At 39.4% G+C, this 19,096-nt stretch overlaps 3 protein-coding genes across 7 annotated transcripts in view; 2 read left to right on the top strand and 1 right to left on the bottom strand.

Annotated features, from left to right (window-relative positions):
- The first annotated feature begins 1,972 nt into the window (after positions 1-1,972).
- On the top strand, positions 1,973-12,491 carry hgs (hepatocyte growth factor-regulated tyrosine kinase substrate). Of its 5 annotated transcripts, none has more exons than XM_010788313.1 (20): positions 1,973-2,122; positions 3,621-3,705; positions 3,862-3,937; positions 4,652-4,744; positions 5,697-5,814; positions 6,365-6,417; positions 6,593-6,661; positions 6,793-6,917; positions 7,576-7,702; positions 7,868-7,966; positions 8,054-8,149; positions 8,251-8,289; positions 8,399-8,563; positions 8,990-9,203; positions 9,296-9,468; positions 9,556-9,696; positions 9,872-10,055; positions 10,203-10,339; positions 10,635-10,817; positions 11,105-12,491. In XM_010788313.1, exons 1-20 carry the CDS (start codon positions 2,086-2,088, stop codon positions 11,243-11,245), a joined length of 2,355 nt encoding a protein of 784 aa, XP_010786615.1. In that variant the 5' UTR covers positions 1,973-2,085; the 3' UTR covers positions 11,246-12,491. The 5 variants fall into 5 exon arrangements, with proteins under 5 accessions (XP_010786615.1, XP_010786617.1, XP_010786616.1 ...); XM_010788315.1 differs by having other exon boundaries at positions 5,691-5,814; positions 7,576-7,687; positions 10,638-10,817; XM_010788314.1 differs by having other exon boundaries at positions 5,691-5,814; positions 7,576-7,687.
- LOC104960319 (UPF0585 protein C16orf13 homolog B) lies at positions 11,664-14,932 on the bottom strand. The gene is made up of 8 exons (XM_010788317.1): positions 14,870-14,932; positions 14,209-14,257; positions 13,825-14,027; positions 13,257-13,419; positions 13,106-13,165; positions 12,938-13,005; positions 12,780-12,858; positions 11,664-12,693 (listed from the first exon to the last, which is right to left on the bottom strand). Exons 3-8 carry the CDS (start codon positions 14,022-14,024, stop codon positions 12,628-12,630), a joined length of 636 nt encoding a protein of 211 aa, XP_010786619.1. The 5' UTR covers positions 14,025-14,027; positions 14,209-14,257; positions 14,870-14,932; the 3' UTR covers positions 11,664-12,627.
- Positions 14,933-15,027: 95 nt separating this feature from the next.
- Positions 15,028-19,096, top strand: part of mrpl12 (mitochondrial ribosomal protein L12) — a 5,628-nt gene continuing 1,559 nt past the window's right edge. The window contains exons 1-4 of the mRNA XM_010788310.1: positions 15,028-15,255; positions 16,994-17,192; positions 17,302-17,373; positions 17,566-17,703. Coding sequence (XP_010786612.1) covers positions 15,197-15,255; positions 16,994-17,192; positions 17,302-17,373; positions 17,566-17,703 — 468 coding nt within the window. The 5' untranslated portion in view covers positions 15,028-15,196. The remainder of the gene's footprint in view (positions 15,256-16,993; positions 17,193-17,301; positions 17,374-17,565; positions 17,704-19,096) is intronic.

The raw sequence follows: 19,096 nt of genomic DNA, 5'->3' as shown, positions 1-19,096 counted from the left end.
GGGAAATGGTGTTTTTTCACATTTTTAGATAAGAAATCTTATTGTGTGAGAGTAGTAGTTTTAAATAAAAATCTTTGTTTTGCTCCTTTGTTTAAACACTACTAGGGGTTCCGCTGAGTGGAGAGGAACAATAGAACAATGGAGATGTGTGTACATTTGCTTGTGGTGCCATATTGTTGTGCGTCGTCCTCTATCTCCTATCTTCCATCTCCTTTTCCCTGCCTCGGCTACCCGTACCAGGGACAAAGAAAAACAAATTGTCTTTCTTTCTCAACATATAAATGGTATACCTTTCATTAACAGCTCTCATAGTACAAGTTATTGCGGTATCTCAGAGAACCTCCCACTCTTTGTCAAAAACACATTAGTCAAGAATTTACTGATATTGCTAAAGATGACATCCAATCACCTATCTTGAATATACAAAAAGTTATGACATTGAGTTAAATACAGATCAACACAGAATGTACAAGTTTGTAATACATGTGTGCGTGCCTATCTGTCAGTGTCTCTCTGTGTGAATGCATTTTATGTGGGATGTTACCAACCACAGTGGAAAAAGCATCATCTTTATTCATGAGACATTGTTCAGATCCCTCGGATTCTGTGCTCCTTGCTGTGAAATTATAACATTAAATACACATCCAAAGAGAGTTTCAAAATTCATTTTCACTTAATTTAAACCATTAGATAACCTTATAGTTAGCACACTGCATATTCTGATATGAAATGCTGAATTGTCATACTTTTCCAATCTAGCATATCATCATTAACTGCATATAAAATATACCCTAGTATTTCCTTTATAATTGATGTAAACAATGAAGCGTTTTTTTGTCCGTCTCTAACAGCAGAGGACAGAGCAACACAATGCCACATTATAAAGCACTACAGCACCATGATAACAATGGGCACCAGTGTACCAAGTGCCAGGTAGTGACTCATATATGACCTAAGCAGGCCTATACTAATGTAGAGTAGTGAATACAGTAAGGCGGACTGTGCTATTTTACTGAACAATGTAACGGGAACATTTTGATTAAGACAAATGCACTATTTACATTGTAAGTAATCAGTGCAGTGGGTAAAAGAGCTAAAAAAGGTTTGTTAAAAGCCCACTTATAGTAATAATGTATCATACAAGTGTACTAATAAATCATTAATGATATAATTCTTAGTGAGGTAAAAACCCCTCGACATCAATACTCCAGCTGATGAAGATATTATGTTCTACATAAAATAAAACCTTGTATTAAGGGCACTGTCAGAGCAATGGTTACAGGTTTAAAGGGAGAAAGGGTTTGCTTCAAATAAAAAAAGTAAAAAAGAGATGTAAAGCCAAGGGTGGAAATAGTTCTATTTTTGAATGTAATTGAACTAAACTAAAAAGTGTACATTGTAACAATAAACATATTAACCAATATTTTAAAAAAACCTAAGGCAAGATTTTTCTGGAATTACAAAATGTATTACATAAACTGGCTTAGACATTATATAAGTATTGTATTATCAATGCAATGAAGGTATTACACTTTACATTCTTCTTTTTCTAATCATTAAAACGTACAGAGGACATGTCATTTTCTAAACATAATATATTCCACAAAAAATGACATGAAAATAAACAGCAACACAATTAATAAGCATTTGTGAAATAAGTTGTGACACATTTCCCTTGAAACCTGCTGTTTTTTATGTAGGCTTATTGTCTTTTAATATTTTTGATTTTATGTTTTGCATTATGTATTTGTAGCCTATCTGTTCTGTATGTGCATCTATGTTTTACCATAACTATTGTATATAATGAATTTGTCAATTAAAACAAAAATAATAGTCAACATTATATACTGTAGCACATTTTAACAGGAGTCTTACTTGTTGTTGCATATATGAGTCGCTAGAGGGAGACATCCCTCCATGTTGTTGTTTCTGCGGCGGAAGTGGGAAGTAGGAAGAGCTGCACAGCTGTGCTGCTTCGTGGCTAACAGAGAGGCTAACAGAGGAGCTAACCTCAGCGGTGAATATACCAGGATCCGTTCACTAAACAGGACGCCTCGACAGCTACTGAGAGACTCCGAGTCCAATATGGGAAAAGGTGGAGGTACCTTTGAAAGGCTTCTTGGTAAGTTATCATCAGACTTGTTAAGTTAATAGTATTAGCCAACTGTAAGTCAAAGTGCGATGTTTTCCAGCGTATTGTTTTGACAGACGCTGGGCTGTGGCTCAGTCTCAGGCCAGCTAATTTTAGCCTGCTAACAATTCACTCCTATTGTTTGGAGGCCCAGGGAGACTTAACTTAGCAACCCGATTATTTAAGTAACGAATACCATCTCATTAGACCCTTATTTTTGCTTTATCTCTAATCAAATCTGCGTTACCTTATTATCTCCGTACTATCAGCCGGTTAATCCATGTTGTTGGTTTTCTTTTAGGTTCATGTTCATGTTCACACACGATCAAATGTTAGCTGGTGAATAACGTCACTATAACTGATGACATGGCTCTTCCAAGAAAGCCAAGCAGCCCAACACAACATTGTTATATAATTTCTGAGATAACAAACTTTATGTGTTGTTTTAAGTTTTTTTAAGTCAACAACAGGTTGATTAGCTAGCTTCTAATCGGCTCCCTGTGTAGATAAACCTTACCTTGAATAAAAGACCTCCCATTAACAGCGCTGGTTAAGGTCACTTTAGAAGATGGCTAATTATCTTAGCCTACACTACCACTAGCATAGGAAATAAACTACTGTGTCATTGAAATGTCTAAAATGGAAATTCACACGAGATAACACCAATATCTTAATTTGTAATAACCAACTGGGAGACAACACTAACACACTGTGAACATGCCTTTAAGTTGATACTGATGGCCGAGGTAAAAAAAAAAAAAAAAGCTAGTGGCCCTCGGGTGATAAACAACCCTCTTTGCATTTTTCAAATTTCCTATTTGTGTCATTTTGGCTCCTCAAACTAGATGTTGACACAGGGCCTCAACATTAAAATAAACATATTCAAACACATTTAAAATAACAGCATGTTTCAGTTGAATTTAGTTTTTTCCCCTCGTAAAATCATACAAACAATCATGGTTGTTTGACATACAAATGAGGGTATTTTCTTATGACACAGTAATTACTGTAAAACTATTCACTAGAGAAAACATCACTGTTTGACTGCATAAATTCAAAAGCACCCTTAAACAGACATATGACATGTTTGTATAGTGATACACTGTATAAATCCAACAAAATGGAATCACCTTTACATTTTACACAATATATATCAACTTCACCACATATTAAAGCCTTCAAAATGATTACAAAGGCGATTCAGTTCCTATCTAAAACAGTTCTAACAAAACCTGCATTTTATAACCCCAGGGTTTATTACAGAATGTCTCACTTTGGATGCTGTCGGTGCGTATCTAATAAACTGAGTGTGTAGATATAATTCATATCTATATAAAAAGCAGAAGAACATTGTTTTCATTAAGCATCTTTATAATACATCTAGGAGTGTAATGAGGAGAATGCAATGCCTCTTAAGAAATGTTGGTTTGGTGTAGCAGAGACTCTGTAGTACAGAATACATATGTTATCACCATTTGTATGGTTGCAGATAAAGCCACCAGTCAGCTGCTGCTGGAGACTGACTGGGAATCCATCCTGCAGATTTGTGATCTCATCCGACAAGGAGATGCGCAGTGAGTGATTCTGCCCACTTCCCTTCCCTCTATATTTCATATCAATAGTGGTAGTTGAATGGCGCTAATTCCCAAAGGTTTTATTGCTTTTGTTTCGTTGCCGAGTTTATTTATTGATTATTTTCTGTTGAGCAATATTTTTATTTGATCTTGCAGAGCAAAATATGCTGTTGGGGCCATCAAGAAGAAGCTTAGCGACAAAAATCCACATGTGGCTCTCTACGCACTTGAGGTATGTACAGCATTTTGATTGTTAGTGTGCTGTTTGGACTTTTGGGTGAACTTTTGATATTTTTATGGATGAAAGGCAGTGTGTATTTCCTGCAAAAATGAATTGACTGTTGATGCACTTAGGAAAGACTCTTGAGTATAGTTGTTGGGAATACATCACTAAAAGTATAACTGCTGCCCAATGTATATTATTTGATACATTTTCTAATAATAATAATGCATTGTATTTATAGAGTGCTCTAAAAAGACACAGTGAACACTGTGATTTGAACCTGGTTCCCCTTTCAAGGGTTCAAGGTTCTTTATTGTCAAACTAACATAGCTAGAGTAATTATGTCGTTGAAAATCTTAGGTCACAGGCTTCTCCAACAATGTAACACAATAATACACCAACAATGAAACACATGAGNACAATGCAACACAATAATACAGATAAGCAGACAATATTAAAGTATATTATATTAAAAGTAATACAAAAAAGAAAAAGAAATTTTTTTAAAAGTGAGGGGAAAAAAAGTGGAAGTGCAATACAAGTCTATATACAAGTTATTGGAATGATATATTAGATAAATAAATAATTACTAAGTAGCAGATGAATGCAGCAATAGAAGAAGTATCATCAGTCACTGTTAATCATCATGCTTTAGCAATAAGGATTTCTGATCTGTCTTTCCAAAAATGGTTCTTTGAATGATCATGTGACCTCACCCCTCAGGTCCTGGAGTCAGTGGTGAAGAACTGTGGCCAGACAGTCCACGATGAGGTGGCAAGTAAAACAACTATGGAGGAGCTCAAGGATTTACTAAAGGTGACCTTTGTTCTATGCATTTCCTGCACTTCATCATTCTGCTCTGTTTAGTTTCCAATGTACTTTTTACAAATCTGCTTCCTTCAAACATACCACATTTAAATGAACATCTCATGAGTTCTGACCAACCTCAGTCACGGTCAATACTTTCTTTCCATTGTGAAGCTGAATTTGCTGACAAATGTCATGATTTAGAGCTGTAGTTAAAGATATCTTTTTCTATCAGTTATTCTGTTTAATTCATTGTCAGATTAATCGACTAGTGTTATCTTAGATGTTTTGTTTTTGTTAAAACGATGGTTAAAACCCAAAGATAGTCAGTTAACAATGATATCAAACATAAAATAAGCTCAAAATCCTTAAAAAAAGATATTGTGGTTGATGAATCCACTAAATATTTGCCATTTTTGGTTGATAAAGAAATCATTCTTTTGGGTAATCAACTGTTTGTTTAACCAAATCTTGTACAATTATATCTAAATAACATAATTGCAGCTTTAAGTAAACAGGCAGTTGACAGTTTCTATACAGTATCTTTGTTGCCCTGTGTGTTACATAGACAGTGGGATCTGTCTGACTATATTTATGACAAGGAGCCACATCACATCACATCAGGCAGCTGGCTGCACTGCAGCGTGAGCTAGCACTATTTGATTGGACCTTTGCTGTATCATGTGACACAAGCTCCTCCTGCCCTGACGGTTTCCACTTCCTGATGATGTCATAGCCTTGTGACATGAGGCTTTTTTCAGACCATAACAAGGGACTTCCCACCTCAGCTCTCAAAACATGTTGTTTGCCTCAGTTTGTGTTGGAGGAGCTCAGTTATAACAATGTTTTGACAGATCCCAAATGTAGAATATGAGAAGGGTTCATAGAGCAATAATACAAGAAGGATTTCAAAGTGAAGAGACTTGTTTTCACTGTGTGGTTCCTTCACCACCAGACACAGACGGAGCCAAATGTCAGAAACAAAATCCTGTACCTGATCCAGGCCTGGTCTCACGCCTTCCGCAACGAACCCAAATACAAGGTGGTCCAAGACACCTATCAGATCATGAAAGTGGAAGGTAAGCAGACACACGCTATATCCCATCCAGCTGGCCTCAAGGGAAGCCTAATATTCTTTGAAAATATAAAACCCAGATAAAAGTTCCTCATCCGGTCTTAGCACCTACATTTGTATATTTGTGGTATTACAACTACATAAATCTCAGGAATATGCCTAAAATATAATATGTTCTTGTGTTTCATTGGCACAATCACTCATGTAAGCTAAACATATTTTAATTTTTTTTAATGAATAATCCTGTCATCGTATCTGTTGTCACTTGGCGTCTCACACACGGGAAAAGGGGAGCCAGCTAAGCATTACATAATAATGATCAAGACATACAGTCAAAGTTAATACGGACAGCTGGTAAATAATGAAAATGTTTTCTGTATAGCAAAATCATTTGGGGAATTGCATTTATTATAACAATTCAGGATTAATGCTTGACATGGGTGCTTTATCATGTATCATTGTTAACTGTTGTTGTGCTGCCAGTGTACTGCTACTGTACTAATAGTTTCATACTGTATGTTTAACACGCATGTTTCCCACTTATTTTCTTACAGGTCATGTGTTCCCTGAGTTTAAGGAGAGTGATGCGATGTTTGCAGCAGAGAGAGTAAGACATGTTGTGTTTCTTGTTCCACTGCTGTGTAGTTAGTGACTCTGACTGAATTGCGTGGTGAATATACACCAGAATGTTGGATGCTTGCCATTTCCACTGAACTAATGGGTAGAGAGAACGACTTGCTGCAGTGGGCATATAGTATCTAACACTTGTCTGCTTTGTCCAGGCCCCGGATTGGGTAGATGCCGAGGAGTGCCACCGGTGCAGAGTCCAGTTTGGGGTCATGACAAGAAAGGTAGGCGGGGCTTTCTTTAAACTACGGCTCTTGGAGAGTGTTAAGTTTCCTTCATTCATTTACAGCACATTGTGTATGTTTATAGCGCATGTGCGGAAGTTGATCTCAATTTGTGTTCTTTGTTTTTCCAGCACCATTGTCGAGCCTGTGGCCAGATCTTCTGTGGCAAGTGTTCTTCCAAGTACTCCACCATTCCCAAGTTCGGCATAGAGAAGGAAGTGCGTGTGTGTGAGCCCTGCTTTGAGCTGCTTAACAAGTGAGTCCCCGACGCTGGTATGGTATGGTAGTATGGATTTCCTTCTCAGAGTTTGAATTAAAGTGTCATATCTGTAGAGGACTTCATTAGCTACGGTACACTGGCATTGTAAATCATTTACTTGCTCTCAATCCTAAGCATCATATTGTTGATATGTTCCTTAACTTATTCTGTTTACTTCTTCCACCAAGGAGGTCCTGTTTTTGGCCCTATTGTTCTGTTCTATCTCAATCTAGTTTTGTTCTTTTAATGTTCACATTAGATAACCTGACAAAATAAATTGTTTCTTTTAATATGCCAGCTTTTTATAACTGCTTGTATGACCAACATGCTTTTGATTGGCAAACTCATTTTCAACGTGTATATCTACTGTGAGCAATGCTTCAAAATTACTTTTAGCAATGTGAACAATTGAAATGACCATCATTTTGTAGTAATGGTTCTGACTGACTGACCTAAACCTTTTTAAAACCTGAACATGACTCTGCTTAAGCATCTGTGTTTTGATGATGATTCAAAGACACATCTGATTTATCATAATAGCCCATGTAGAAGATGTTGCATCATTTTCTCTGTAGAGATCTCGGTGTCTCAAGCAGCAGAATTCTCTCTCCTAATTGACACGTTGCTTGTCCTCCCTGTCCCTTCTCTTTCCCAGCCACCCCTCCCTCTCTCCTCCTCTCAGGAAAGCTGAGGGGAAAGCCCCCACCCCAAGTGCAGTCGAGCTGCCTCCTGAGTACCTGACCAGCCCGCTGTCCCAACAGTCCCAGGTAGAAGTGGAAAATGTAATGGCATAGTCATTCTGGTTACTTTTGAAATAAATGTATATATGATGTTTTGACACATTTTCTTGTTCTTTGTGCACTCACCCTGCACTGTATTTGAATGATTTTGTTCCACCATCCGTTAATGGATTTTGTGTGCTGTTTCCGGGTCTGCTCTCTCACCAGATGCCCCCGAAGAGAGACGAGGCCGCTCTGCAGGAGGAGGAAGAGCTGCAGATGGCCATCGCCCTCTCCCAAAGCGAGGCGGAGGAGAAGGAGCGCATGGTGGGTTGCACAGCTAAAACTCTCATTTGTATTTTTTCATCCTGTTTATAGACAGAAACTCATTCCTACATATATGTCTTCTTACAGAGGCATAAGAGCTCCTACTCAATGTATCCCAAAGCTGATCCCACTCCAGTGACTTCCTCAGCACCGCCTGTCAGCACCCTCTACACCTCCCCTGTGGTAAGACTCCTTCCCAAGCTGCCTTTCTCTCTGGCAAACTGAATTATTTACCCACATGTGTGTTTCATCACTCATCAATGTGATCAATATGCTTTCTCCAGAACTCCTCTGCTCCGTCAGCTGAAGATGTTGACCCTGAGGTACTATGATGTGCTATCTCTCTCTTTTCCTACACCCATATTAAGATATACTACTATAAATGTTGCAGTGTGTTCATAATACTGATGGTAGCATTTCACAATCTTCCAGCTGGCCCGCTACCTGAACAGAACCTACTGGGAGAAGAAACAAGAAGAGGCTCGCAAGAGTCCCACCCCCTCAGCCCCGGCCCCCGTGCCTCTGGCTGAGCCCGCTCCACCCATCAGTCAGCCGGTAGAAACTCATGTCCCTGTGCAGCCAGTCAGCATAGTGGAGGTATGTTGTAACTCTGAGTTTAAAGAAAATGTGTGTAGTACCATTCTTTACGTCTATCTAGGGCTGCTCGATTATGGCAAAAATCATAATCTCGATTATTTGGGTCAATAATTGTAATTGTAATTATTCATTGACTTTGAAAACATCCATTTATTGGAGGATTTTTTTTTTTGAACAGTATGTTTTTAACTGTTGATTAACCTGAACTTTAAGTATAATTTTACTGAAAAAAAAAAAAAAAAATGTATTAAAAAAAAAAGTAATAAAAATATTTATTTATTTCGATTACGTTGTTTTCGTAATCGTTGCAAGCCGTAATCGCGATTTAAAATACGATTTTAATTGAGCAGCCCTACGTCTATCTAAACTTGAATGTGCAGACAACTGACTTCCTGTGCTTTGCCTCCCGCTCGTCCCCACCTTCAGCAGCCCTACCAGAACGGGGAGTCGGAGGAGAACCATGAGCAGTTTCTGAAGGCTCTGCAGAACTCTGTCACCACCTTCCTTAACCGCATGAAGAGCAACCACATGCGTGGGCGCAGCATCACCAACGACAGCGCTGTGCTCTCACTCTTCCAGTCCATCAACAACATGCATCCTCAGCTGTTGGACATCCTCAACCAGCTGGATGAGAAGCGATGTGAGTGTGCATGAAGTCATGTTTACCAATTGAATCTCACACATGCTTATCGTTCAGTCTCTGACCCACCACATCATGTTTGTTGTCCGCAGTGTATTACGAGGGGCTGCAGGACAAGTTGGCTCAGGTGCGAGATGCTCGGGCCGCCCTCAACTCACTGCGGGACGAACACAGAGAGAAGCTGCGCCGCGCCGCCGAGGAGTCAGAGAGACAGAGGCAGATCCAGCTGGCTCAGAAACTGGAGATCATGAGGCAGAAGAAACAGGTACTGAAATGAGCCTCTCCACTTATAATGCCCATATTGTTAGACTATTCATTATCATGCTCACAAGTGTTTGTCTTTGATCTGCAGGAGTACCTGGAAATGCAGAGACAGCTGGCCATTCAGCGCCTCCAGGACCAGGAGAAGGAGAGGCAGATGCGTCTGGAGCAGCAGAAACACACAATCCAGATGAGAGCACAAATGCCTGCTTTCTCTCTGCCATACGCCCAGGTACACACCGCATGCTCCATGGTCAGCTGTCAGGCTAATTCACTGCTGTGCACAGTACCTTTCATTTCATTGGTCATGTTTTCACATTCCAATGAAAAGTGACTAAGACAGAATATTCACCTCTTCATAAGTATGTTGTTGAGTAAATGTCTGATATTATATGATTGTGCTGCAGATGCAGTCTTTGCCCTCCAATGTGGCGGGAGGGATGGTGTACCAGCCTGGTGCTCCACCCAGCTACCCGGGCACCTTCAGCCCTGCTGGTTCTGTGGAGGGTTCACCTATGCACAACATCTATATGAACCAGTCAGGGCAGAATCCACCTCAACAGTACCAGGCCATGCCCAATGTTGCCCCAGGTGAGGATATGTGCTTTTGATAGCTTAAGAAATAAAAAAATATTCTATTATTGTTTGCCTGACTGCAATATATTAATTTACAAATGATACTCAAGTGTTTTTAAATCAAGTGTCCTTCTGTTTCTGAATGATTGTCTTCTTTCCCAGATCCAAATATGGTTAATGCATACATGTACCAGGCTGCAGGCACCAACGGGCAGCCTGCTCCTCCTCCCGGTCAAGCTCCGCCCACTACAAGTCCTCCTTACTCCAACTATCAGCCCACACCCACACAGGGCTACCAGGTAAGAATCACTCCCAGTTAAAAGCAGAAACGGAGCGTTTACCAATCTCTTTTCTGTTTTATTTTATACCAACTGCACACAACACACTGTATTTGTTTTTAAATACATAGTGCAATGATACATAGATGATATGCATTCAGCTTTTTCCTGTAGAATACGCATAATTCAATAATTATTGAACTGTTGCAAACTTATATTGTTGCAAGTATGAATCATGTTGTGATATTTTGGCAGCTGAGTAGTTTCGTGTTGTTTCATTTTTCATAAAGCCTACTAACTGTTGTCCTCTTTTCAGCAGAATGTGGCCTCGCAGGCACAGAGTTTGCCCCCCATGTCGCAGCCTGCTCCCACTAACGGTATGGGCTACATGGGCTACCAGCCTTACCCCATGCAGAACATGATTTCAGCATTGCCAGGACAGGACCCCAACATGCCTCCCCAACAGTACATGCAAGGACAGCCGCCCATGTACCAACAGGTCAGCTCCTTTTCTTTTTTCTCAGCCACCAGCAGTAGAGCTGCAATGATTAGTCGATGAAGAGAAAAATGTTCAGCGTCTTAGATATGGAGATTTACTGCTTTTCTAGTTTTTATGTAAAAATAAAGAAGACGAAGACATCACCTTTGACTTTTGGACACTGGTTTGTCTTCTAAACAGATATAAGCAGCGCTATCTCAATGATTTTTGGGTGTTTTTACTTATTTTAAAGGTTACTTTAAGCCAAATCTTAATTTGTATCCATATGAACTTTATTTTCTTACTAGGTGCCCCCCCCTGGAGGCCAGCAGCAGCAGCAGCAACAACATCAGCAGCAGCAGCAACAGCAGCAGCCGCAGCAGCAGCAACAGCATGTTCCTCAGGCTGTGCCCGGCAGTGCAGAGGCTCAGCTCATCTCCTTCGACTAAAAGCCTGCAGGCTGCAGTCCCACACACTACACCCTCTCCTCTCCTTCACCTCACTTTCCGGACTCTCTGCCCCCTGGAAACACACCCCCCTCACCTCCGACCTTGCTGTGATGTTGTGGCAATGTAAAATATTGTGATGATGTTGCAGAACTCTCTCCCTCTTTGCATCACCTCCATTGAAGAATGGAAATGTCGGGTGACGCTGCAAAAAGAGGGCACCATAACCCCGACCCTTTCGACCTCTTCTCCCCTCTTTCCTGCTGATATGTATGTCGTTTTTCCTTATTAAATGAATAACTGAAGCTCAGAAATAGTCAGTGGTGTCAAGGTAAACAAAAAAAAATGAATAAAAAAATATAATAATTGAGGAGAAAAAAGGACAAGACATAACCAACCATCCTTTGTCTCATATTTTTCTAAATCAAAACTGTGCATGTTCAATTTTCATTATTTTATGGAATGGAAGTGAATTGCTGCAACTACCGAACAGTTTGGGCAGTGATTGAGAAAAGCTGTCTTTAAGAGATTGTGGGTGTGAGGATAAAGGGGGATGTCAAGGGATAGGAAATAAATGGCACTAACTCACATCTCCGCCAGTTCGCCATTCCAGCTGAACTAGTTTTATTTCCATCCGTTCTCATGAGCACACAAACTAGGGTTATCTTCTACTGTTTTGGCATTTTATTCGTTGTGCACTGCTTGGAATTTCGGATGTCGTAATGTAGTTTCCTAAATGACAACTCGTTGCAGGGATTGTACATTGTATGAAGAGTGTCTTAAAATGACTTGGGTGGTTGTTTAATCCCCAATAAATATATACTTTCATATAGTTTAATAATTGAAATGACTTAACTAGTGACTAAAAAATTTACTAAAGCTATACAGTAACTCTAATACATCTGTTTATTAAAATGATTCGTGTTGCCGATGATACAGCACCGTCACAAGATAAGACCAGACTGAAAGAACCATAGGACTTCAAACCTAATCATAACTGCAAAGGGCCTCTTGGCACCCATCCTAAGAGCAAATGTCCCAGATCATAATATACATAGTAAGTACAATTGGGGACTCTTTTCTAAAGTGTACTCTGCTCTCAAACAAATGTGGAATTGCTTGCTGAGGGAAAATGATGTGCCGCATGTATGTATGTATGTATTCAGTTGCCATCTGTGAACTTCTTTATTCCATCATACTGATCTGTCTGATTTTAAAACTATATTTAATAAATATCTGGTTCTTATTGTCCACTTTCTTTATCGTCTTTGTAACTTTCCATAGGATTGTGTTCCATGTCATATTCAAACATGTTCCAATAAGAGGGGTAAAGGCCATAGCATTACATGGACTCACGATGAAAAATAACGTTTTGTTTTTATTCTTCAAGCTGTTTGGTTCTTCGCAAGTTTTCTGAAGATGAGGCATTTGTAGAATTCTTCCATCTCAATCTGAAAATTTGAAAAAATAAATGTTTAAGTAATTCATTGTAGTTGTATTAAAATATAGATACCGCAAGCTACAGAATGTGACTCACAATCCGCTCCATACGCATCTCGTTCCCATAGGCCAACTGTCTCAACACGTCGATATCTGGAAGACCCCACTCTGGATTCCTGTGTAACAGCATTCAATAAGTATTTACTCTAGACATATTGTTGCCATGTTGTACTGGAGGGAAAAAACGGCACTCACTTTTGTCGAATCTCTGCATCCAGGTGTTCGTTACAACTTGGTGTAATGATGCCATTAATAGCATACACCTAGAACATGTTTAGGATTGTTAAAGGTCTCAATTCACAGTTTCATGGTGACATATAGCCATTCTGAGTGCATAATAAACGTAATGACTAAAGTACTTACCCCGTATGTAATCAAAAGACCATTTTGTCGAAGGATCTTCCCTGCTCCATTGAAAACACCCTTGGAAAATAATCAGAAAAATGAACGCTATATTTTGATCATTTTGAGATCTGTGTTTTAATCATGTTTTTGTTTAGGTAATCAGACGCACCTGTGCCGTTTTGAAGGAGCTGTATTGCAGTAAGTTGATGGCAACAACAACATCACAGGAGTTGTTAGAAAGGCCTGCCCATTTCTCCCACGGCTCGCTGGCATCCAGGTGAACAGGCTGCAGCACATTCTTTGCATGGGTTGCAGCAATATATGCCTTAATACTGTAAATGAGTATGCAGAATTAAGCTTACATTTTGTTTGTAAAATCACCTTTTAATATATCTCTTGCTGTTATTTCAGATCTGTTTTTTGGTCAGGAATATAATAAATTAATATATGAAAAAAATGTTCTAACCTGGAAAATGCGGGATTATTTCAAAATAAAATATTAAAAGTAATGCACCTTATACTAACACTTGACGTAGCCACAAAAAAGTTACGTTTCACGAATATCCTTTCTCAAAACTGTTTCAGTGCAACAAAAAAAAGAGGCATTGAGCATTCAAAGTTGGCCAAATCAAGTTATCCTTATCATTGTTAATCCTAAACATTACTGGCAAAAACTACAGGTGTAGCCTACTGTGCGAGCAAAAATATCAGAATACTTTTTTCTATAAGGCACAAACCTGTCCCTTGACTCTTCATTAATGTCTGATGGCTGCCAGGTAACAAAGGGCATCTTCGGGGCAAAGCGTATGACGTGCTGCCCAGTTCCAGAGCCCAGCTCTAAGGCAAACAGCTGCCTGTGGGACTGGTCATCCAGCACCTCTTCAAGCACTAAACACAGATCCTCCCAGTTCCTCTCCGCCAGAGGGGAAAGCAGCATGGTCTGTTGGAGTAAAACAGAAGGACATGTTACCCTGTCATCTTGTATTTCCAGCCTATGCAATGATATTCTGTCTCAGAGGATTCCTCTTACAATAACTTGTGCTGGTTGACAGAGACTAGCATGGCATTGTGGAGGCTGTTTGTGGTTTATGAATGTGACAGCAGATGGGTACAGAGATTACCTGGTTAAGAGGATTCCCTATGTGCTCATCCCCGGTGTTCAGCACTACACTACAGGTAGGACAGAGTAAACACAGGGAGAAATCAATTAAGTCTGTGTCTGAAGAGCAGTCAACATGAACACGTCATGAAACGTGGTATCATATTGTCATGTGCTTTATCATATTGAACCCGAATGTGTTTGAATCATGAGTTTTCATTACAAATGTGTGGTCATAGTCATGACAAGATACAAAATCTTAAAATATGCTAAGAATGCAAAGGTAAGAACAGAACCAGACTGAATTTACCCAATTTAACAGGAGAGCAAAAACAACAACAACAATTCCCTGACTTTATTTAATAAATCCAGTATTTATTTTGATTTCCATTTGGCAATTTTAAAATTATGAAACTTCGTTTATGATCAAAAACAATACTATAAATTAAATACTGCTGAATATGCAGCATTATTAGCATTTTCTTTTAAAATGTTTTGAGCTTGTTAGTGATAAAAAAAACATTATTTTTTTAGCTCATAGGTGCAATATATTTTCAATGTTTGATTTTTAAGTAATCCAAAATTATGTGTGATTAGGTGACATTGCTTTCAACCAATGAATTATGTTACTTACTACAACAAGTAGTAATTTGTTCTCAGGAACTGCATCATTTCAGACTCACCTCTTCCGAAAATACGTGTATGTAATTAATGCAGGTAGTATTGATGAAAGTACTTCCTTTGAATAAACGTATACACCTCTAAAGAGTATTACTTTAATCTGTACAATGTCAGCATTACATGTATTTATATATGGTTTCTTTTGTCCCTCCACGGTTCCCGTATTTTTCTTTAGCAGGTCACGACTCCCGCAATGCATTGCGGGTAGGTCAGGATCGGAAAGGACGACATGTGCTTTTGAGGCAGAGGGACTGAGAAGAGACAGCGAAGTGACAGACTTGTTTTATTTTTTAGGGACACCGGAATATACGGCTTCAGTTACCGCAAGCATGTACTGCACCAGACGCTGCCTCCGGACCGCGCTGCGGGCTGTGGCGACCACTCAACGGTACGTAACGTTACAGAGCAGCAGCCAGTCTGTCACGTAACACCGGCAGCGGTTAACGGTACATCAGGGTCTGACTCCCTGCATCTTCAAGGACAGACAGCCGGTGACTGCTGCCGGTTATTCTTGATGTAACACATGCATTTGTCACTGTAGTTTGTCTGAATGCTGAAGATGCATGGCTGTAAAGTCCGTAGCAATGCGCTAAGTAAGTCAGCTAGCGTTAGCTTTAGCCAGCAGTGACTTAAACCTTACAACCTTAAACTGCTTTAACACAATAGTAAGCATTTAGTCGCATTAAGAAGCGTTGTCCTCGTCTTAAGTGTGGTTGTAAAATCTAAAAGTAGCAGCAATTTGACATTTTCTTCCGGCTAACGTCACCAAGGTCACACTCGTGTGCCTTGTAATTCGTGTTTACGATGGTCAAATAACCGCAAGCTGCATCTCCTTAGTAAACACGAATAACAGGTTACATTATCAGCGATCAACCGTGTGCAAGTGCAGCCAACAAAACTATCAGTAGTAGATGATGTCTGTACAACAAAGCATTCATCTCAGAGCATTGCTTCCCATCCTAATGTATGTGTAACCCCCCCCCACCCTCTATAAAGAGTCAAAGGGTATATGTGAGTGGTCACAAGGTGGTTAGCATAACAAAGTAATTCTGGTTTAATGGCAGACTTTCTTCTAATATCTCTTTTGAGGACTTTAACTCAAACACTTACAAGTGCATTTACTCTCTCCTTTTCTTAAGATAACATTTGAGGTACTTTATTTGAGTACTTCTATTTTCTATGACTTTTTTTCCCACTGCATCTCAGAGTGAACCATCTATCTGAAAACCAAATTATTAATGTAAAAATAACCTAGTACAGTATGGTGTTTTTCAAATTGAACTATCTATCAGCATAAAAAGTAGCCAAAATAAGCTCCACCATTGATGAAGACATTAATGCATCACAATTTATATTCCAGTAATTACATTTACATTATTCAGAAAGGGGGCCATTCTGCATTCAAATTAGTACTTTTATTTTTGATGGTAAACTTTAAGTATATTTCCATGCCGACACTGTTGTACTTCACCTTATAGTATGAATATCAATGCAGGACTTTTTCTTGTAACAGTATTTATTACAGTGTGGTGTTGGTATTTTAACCCAAGTAAATTATCTAAATATTTCATCCACCTCCGAAAGACACGGGGAAAAGGCAACTTCTCACAACTCAGAAGCTTAGGAATGTTGGTTATTTTTGCCTGAGATTAAAAAAGAAGAAATAGATGGTCAGTAGCTAGTAATCAGAATAGATGCTCATTTAATTATTTGTCCTACCAACAGTCGATAAGCTAATACACATTTGGTTTCATTAATACTTTTGTCTTTTAAATAACTGCATTATTTTACCTCTTCAACCTCTTAAAAGTATTCAAATCAGTTTTATGAAGAGTAATCATTTAAACAGGTCTTGTATAAGGTTTCTCTAAACTACAAACTTTTTAAAGGGGTCACAAACATACATAATGTGCAGATATAAATAGCAAGATTGGCATTAACTGGTCAGTGGTACATTGGTAATTCAAATGCATCCACTGCATCCACATGTTGGAGTGCATGTCTGGCATGTGAGATACATCCCAAACATTTGGTGTGCCGATGCCAGATGTTTTGCTGCAGATGCTCTCAGTTGTCCTTCATCTGAAACTCTGAATAATTGTTTTCAATATATTGTATTTTTCCAGGTCACAGCTTCAGCGGCAAACACCAGCCTGGTGTGCGCTCAGACTCCTGAAGACCAGTCCTGCCACGCATTCAGAAACCATCGCCTCCCCTCCACTAGACGGAGCGCCCAAACAGTACCCTCCCAAAATCCAACAGCTGGTCAACGACATAGCCACTCTCACTTTATTAGAGGTGTCGGACCTTAATGAGCTCCTCAAGGTTAGTGGAATAAGTCACTGAAAACAACCCATCTTACCCCCTGTCAGATATTGTTTATGATATATCTGTGGTGACATGTTGGGTAATGACCTGTTTGTGTTGGTTGCAGAAAACTCTGAACATTCAGGATGTTGGGATGATGCCGATGGGGGCGATGCATGCCTCAGCTATATCTGCGCCAGTAAGTACAGAGAGTAGAGGAAATTGAAACACCTAACAGTATAACTCCGTCTGCTACAACACAATCATAAACTACTACTTTGAATGAACACTTCAGACTTGTTATGATAAAACATGTAGGTCCTTTGTCAGATTTGTTGTCATGTAAGAGAACTAATACATTTGCTATTATTTTTTCTTTGTGTGAAACTAGGCCGCAGAAGAGGAGGACGCACCAGTCAAGAAAGAGCAGACTCACTTCATAGTAAAACTGATAGAATTAAAGGCAGCTGACAAAGTGAAACTTATAAAGGAAGTGAAGAACTGCATCCAAGGCTTGAATCTTGTGCAGGTAAGTCCTCAGTCCAGTCTGATCATAGTCTTTAAAGGTTGGTGCCCTGTGGAGCTTTGGTCCACTGGTAAGGTAACGCTACCCAGCACTGACGTGCGGTGACGTTCATGGTGAGGCACTGACTCTTTCAGAGTCAGATTTACAAATATTATATATTTTGACCTTAATCGAAATATTCTGTTATTTTCAAAAGCTTTTTTTGTCTGATGTTTCGATTAATTTTAAAAAGACCGATCAACAAAAGGATACCCCAAATCTAAATATTGGATTGTTCTTTCTTAGTAAGATCCCATTTTCATTACAATTGTGGTCTTTTTTTTTTTTTCACTTAAATTTTTATTGACATTTTTATAAACATACAAAACCACATATAGTTCAGTATACACTTGAATTAGAAACCCATTGAAGAAGAAAAAAGAAAATACAAATAATAATAAAAACAAGCTAACAGTGACATGGAAGCTTTCTATCCTATTTTAATTCAACATCATGGTCTGATTCCAACTCTCAATTTGTGGTGTCGTTCATTTTTCTTTTATATTCAACCCATTTTTCCCATTTGGACTCAAATTTCCCTTCCTGGACCCTCAATATGTGTGTGAATCTCTCCATATCAAATATTTCCTGTACTACTCCCAGCCATTGCTCCTTTGTAGGTGGATCTGCTCTGTACCATGCTCTGGTAATTGTTTTCTTGCTTGCAGCCAGCAGCACCTTAATCAGGTATCTGTCCCCACCCTCTGGGTTTTCCTGCACCAGATTCCCCAAGTATAACATCAGGCCGGTCTTAGGAACCTCATAACCTAATATCCCCTTCAATACTCCCCATACTTCCTCCCAGTATCCCTTCATCTTTTGGCATTTAAAAAAATGTGTGTGTGGTCTGCCCCCACCTCGCCGCATTGCCTCCAACATCCGTTCTGTTCCGGGGCATACCTCCCTTTCATCTTTGGGGTTATGAAGTATGTGATTATGTTTTTCCACCCAAATTCCCTCCATACCCTTGACCCAGTAGTTGAATGCTGCACTCTACATACATTATACCATTCTTCCTCTGTCATATCAATCCCNTTAGTAAGATCCCATTTTCTTTACAATTGTGGTCTTACCTTGACTTGAAGATGAAGTCCATGCTATCCTTCTGGACAACAAAAGTCCTCCTTATCTTCCTCTAGTTTCAAAAGTCTAGCTTGTTGTTTGCGTCTACCTTCTCTACGTAGAATAACAGTAGCAACAAGAAGCCCCCTTCAGTGTGGCAGAGGTTATGGCTGCCTCCCCTGGTGCTTTTTTCATCGCCGTTGTATGATGAGACGCATCTGAGGTGAGGCAGATCTAATCTGTGCCTCACCTTACCCCACAGAAACTGGCTGGAGCGCTGGCACAAAATAAGTGC

This window comes from Notothenia coriiceps, unplaced genomic scaffold (assembly GCF_000735185.1).
Source record: "Notothenia coriiceps isolate Sejong01 unplaced genomic scaffold, NC01 NC01_scaffold00031847, whole genome shotgun sequence".
Classification (NCBI taxonomy): Eukaryota; Metazoa; Chordata; class Actinopteri; order Perciformes; family Nototheniidae; genus Notothenia; species Notothenia coriiceps.
The sequence above is the reverse complement of the archived record's forward strand: the minus strand, read 5'-3'. Positions and strand labels throughout refer to the sequence as shown.